This window comes from Charadrius vociferus, unplaced genomic scaffold, assembly GCF_000708025.1.
Source record: "Charadrius vociferus isolate BGI_N301 unplaced genomic scaffold, ASM70802v2 scaffold473, whole genome shotgun sequence".
Classification (NCBI taxonomy): domain Eukaryota; kingdom Metazoa; phylum Chordata; class Aves; order Charadriiformes; family Charadriidae; genus Charadrius; species Charadrius vociferus.
In genome coordinates, this window is record NW_009647444.1 from 1,694,742 (window position 1) to 1,699,139 (window position 4,398).

At 60.9% G+C, this 4,398-nt stretch overlaps 1 protein-coding gene across 1 annotated transcript in view; it reads right to left on the bottom strand.

Moving 5' to 3' along the window:
• FUNDC2 (FUN14 domain containing 2) overlaps positions 1 to 2,581 on the bottom strand; it is a 7,002-nt gene extending 4,421 nt beyond the window's left edge. Inside the window, exons 1-2 of the mRNA XM_009880695.1 lie at positions 2,574 to 2,581; positions 1,383 to 1,549 (exon numbers count right to left, since the gene is read on the bottom strand). Coding sequence (XP_009878997.1) covers positions 1,383 to 1,549; positions 2,574 to 2,581 — 175 coding nt within the window. The remainder of the gene's footprint in view (positions 1 to 1,382; positions 1,550 to 2,573) is intronic.
• Between the last annotated feature and the right edge of the window lie 1,817 nt (positions 2,582 to 4,398).

Below are 4,398 nucleotides of genomic sequence, written 5' to 3' on the forward strand. Positions count from 1 at the left end.
GCGGGCGGGCGGGTGTTCAGCCGTCCCCGGGAGAGCGAGGCGCCGTCGCGGGTGACGGTGACTTGGGAAGACAGACGCCATCACTCCCAACGTCCCCCCCCCTTCGTCTTCCCCCGGCTTTATACGCGGGGCATGACGTCATACGGTCTGGAATGTCCCTTTGGTGAGTTGGGGTCAGCTGTCCCGGCTGTGCCCCCTCCCACCTTCTTCTGCCCCCCCGGCCCTCGCTGGTGGGGGGTGTGAGGAGCAGAAGAGGCCTCGAGTCTGCGCCAGCACTGCTCAGCAATGGCTGAAACGTCCCGCTGTTATCAACACTGTTTTCAGCTCTGACCCACAACATCGCCCCGCACTGGCTACTATAAAGAAAATTAAACTCGGTCCCAGCCAAAACCAGCACAGCAGCTCAGCGCCCTGGCAAGTGGGTCAGGACTTTCCCCGTGTCGGGTGACAGGGAGGAGCGGGGCAGGCGTGCGGTGGAGTTGGGGTGTCGGGCGGGTTGGAAGCGGCGCGGAGGGGCCGGCACGCCCCCCCAGCTCTGCCCCGACGTGCCCCTGAGCCGCTTTGGGCGACCCGAGCGAGCGAGCGAGCTGCCTGGCGGGAACGCGCTTTATTGTCTCCCCTGGAACAATGATCCTTCCAATTTCTGAGCCGTTACTCACCTGAACTCTTGCAGAACAAAAGCCACCTACTGCCCGCCTGGGGACGCAGCTGCCCAGGGAGTAGCAAAGCCAGAAAACCTGAGCCACGACAGGCAAAATAAAAGAGAAACTCCTGGAGAGGCTGTAAGCGAGGGAGGAGAGGGCTTGACCCTCCTGGGGGGTTAGCGGAAACCAGTGCACGAGTGGGAGCGCAGACAGCGCGGGACGGGTCGGGGAACAATGTTCTGGGAACCAACGACAACGTTCTGCCGCTGTGGCTGGGACATCCCGCTCGCAAACAGCCCCGCGCCTCCTTCCCCCTCGCAGGCAGGCGGGGACGTGTCGGAGCCGCAGCAGCATCGCATGTGTTTCCTGCACTGCCCTGATTAGGGGGAACCGGCTGGAGCAGTGTGTGTGCACCCCAGCCAAAGTGGTGGGACAGCGCTTCCCTGGGGACCGACGTGTCTTGCGCACTGTCGTGCCGTGGGGGCTGCTGGCTGCTGCCCACAGCAGGTTTGGGCCTTGAGACCCGGCGGTCTGATGTGCCGAGGGCCAGGCAAGGCACAGCTGGAGGGATGGGTGCAGTGGGAGTGCAGGAGGAGAGAAGTTGGGTGTCCAGCCCAGTGCCCAGCCCTTGACCCCCAGGGACCATGTAGACATGATGCTCCAAAGGAGTTTTTGTCTCATAACCACCTGGAGAAGGTGGTACTCCACAAGGAGTGTACTCCACAAGGGTTTATTTACTCTCTGGCAACTGGAAAGCTCCTGCATTTCCACTCCTGGGCAGCCGAAGCCCCATGGCATTGCTCAGGATCAGGGCTCCCCTCTCCCCCACCATGCTCCCAGAGAGCCCCAGTCGTCCTGTCCCCAGCAGATCAGAGGGCAGCTCCTGCAGGTGCAGTGTGGTCACCCTTTGGTGACCCAGTAATCAGATGTAGCTGTTAGCGAGATTGTCGGACAGATCCTACACCGACTACTGAGCAGCCAAGAGCACCATGTTTCTGCTGGGTCTCCGCCTCATCTCTAGGCAGGCCTGGCAGCGAGCAGAGCAGCTTCCCTGGGAAAAGAAGATGTGGAGGCTGGGGAAGGGATGGTCGATGAGGAGGGACGGCTGGGGGCAAGTGGGCGCCAGCGGCAGTGTTTCATCTTGGAAATCCCATCCAACACCAGTGGCAGGTGGCCACTGGGGTCTCCTGCATGGCTGGTATGTGGCGGCTCCCACCCCCATACAGTACATGTCTCTAGTTTTGTCTCCCTGCCCTGGGCAAAGGGCTGTCCCGGTGCCCTGGGGCCAGGCAGGGTTCCTCTTGTGCCTCCTCCCTGGTGCCAGCTGAGGGGTCCTCCACACACGTGGTCCCAGGGGCACCCACTGGCCTGAGCATCTGCAGCATGGCCCCATCTTTCCCGGAGCATGTGCACCATTGCTGGGGGCACGCGCTCAGCTTCCTTCCACAGCGGGGAAGGAGCCAGGCTGACGGGGGGGGGGGCTGGAGGAGCTGCAGGGCTGGGGGCTCCTGTGCAGCGGGGTCAGGCCCAGCTTGGTACAGAGGGTGGCACAGGGGCCAGTGGGTGCCGCGGCAGAGCCCAGCACTAGCACCTCAGCACCCCACAGCCACTGGGACTACCGGCAAGGTGCCTTCCTGGTGAGCAGCCCTGTTCAGCACAGGAGACATAGGCATGAAAAGCTGTTCGCGATCTCAAAGGCTTCCCCTCCCTCCCAGCAACACCACCTCCTCCCATCCTGCGTGGCCAGGCTGAGCCGCAGCTCACCAGCCCACATGGGCTTCCAGCGCACGGTCAGGGCGAGTGGTACCGGGCAATAACATGGTCAGCAAAACCATGTCCCCCCAGTGAACCCGCACTTGCAGAGCCCCCCAAAATGCTCTGTAAATGGATCCACAATGCCCCTCCGGGCACCTTAGCGAGGCACCATACCTGGCCATCTCCGCCAGATGCCAGGGTCCCTCGTCGATAGGAAACGTGTCCTGGGTGTGCAGGGACCTGGAGCGCTGCAGTGTCCCAGGGCTCCCAAGCTGCTACTCCGATGGCTCAGTGTGATGTGGCCCCGATGCTGCCAGCCTCGTGGCCCCGGCCATGCGGTGCTCTGCCAAGGCTGCCACCGTGTCGCTGCTTTTAGTACGGCGAGAAGAAACGTCTGAATTCCCCTTCCCCCGGCTGGGACATCCGCGCTGGTGTCACACAGCCACGCAGGGACAGCCCCGGCTCAGTGGCTGGCTGGGGGCACGCAGCAGCTTGCAGAAAGGAAATTTGCAGCTCAGCCCCGTCAAAGCAAGAGCGCGGGGATTTTCAGCGGGGTTTCTCTCTCTGACGCCGTCTCTCTCTTTTCTCATTTTCTGGAAATGAAACAAACGCGGGCTCCAGCCCTTCATGCCACTCGGTGTCTACAGGTGGGGGCGACAGCTTGTCTTCTTCACTCCCCACCAGCTGCCATGGGGACTTTTCAGCACAGGCCGGCTCTCCCCCAGCCTCCCCCACTTCCACGCCGCAAAGGAAGGGGCTTTCTGCTCCCTCCTGCCAGCAGCTGGGATTTCGGCCAGCCAGGTTTAGGGAATGGGAGGGCAGGTGGAGCAGGCTGGCACCAGGCACAGTGCTGTGCTGAGACAGGCAGCGAGCCCCCGGCCACCCTTGGAGCCTTCCCTCTTGCTGAGAAGCGCTGATTTTGGGCAGTGAATGGATGCAGCCAGCCTGGAGCACAGCAAATGATATCGAGTGGCTGTTCAGGGGATACAGGCGCTCTCTCTCTGACCCATTGCTGCCTTGCAGGTGACAGTGGGCAACTCCAGCTGCTCCATGCATCAGTTTCCCCAGATGTAAAAGGCGAATAACAATTCCTGGATGCGCCATAATCAACTCTTGGCCGGTTTTCTGCCCCTTTGGCCAGGATCCTGGTCCATCTCTCCTGACAATCCCCACATCTCGTGAGTCTGTACCTCTCCTGTCCCTGGCTGGCCAGCAGGCACCTCTGCCAGCCCCGAGGACTGGGCATGTGAGGACAAGCAGAGTGCGGTGCAGGGACACCCATGGGCGCTAGCTGCGGCAGCATCCTCATGCTCAGGGCTCTGCCCCAGTGACAGGCACAGCCCGGGGCTGGGACACAGCTGGGTGGAGGGCTTCAGGCTGCACAGGAGCTTGCTACAGCTCCCTGCATCTAGTTCTTTCTCCTTTGCAACAATCAAGAGAGGAGTTTTCTGGGACACTGCTTCTTTTAAACATCTGTTCCCCTAGAGCACCGTTAAATTTCTGTTGTTAAATTTAGCCCCTTTTCTGGCTCTCCAGGAGCTCTGTCGGTGTGAGGATGCCAGGGTCAAGCAGCACTGAGCACAGGGGGGGATGAGTAAGGAAGAACACCACTGTGCTCCTTCCCTGCAGCCCCAAGCACAGCATCTGTGGAGGAGAGCTGTTTCTTGGGGCGTGCAGGGGAAGCTTTGTCGAACATGAGCAGTCCTGGGGGCTCGGGGCTTATTCCAGGAGTTTTTGGAGCAGGCAGGGTGTCTCAGGAAATGAGCTAAACACAGTGCACAACAGACACCAAAAACCTAAACACAGTGCACAACAGACACCAAAAACCCAACATCCCCTGGGAACGTGACCCCATCTCCATGCTGACCAAGCAGTAGCAACCCCCAGAGCAAGCCCAGGGGAGAGCAATTGCTCTGCGTCTCATTCAATCAGCCAGGGTATTTAGGTGACTTATGAAGGATGCGTGTGTCTGGAGGCTGCTCTGGTTTTTCCCTGGGGC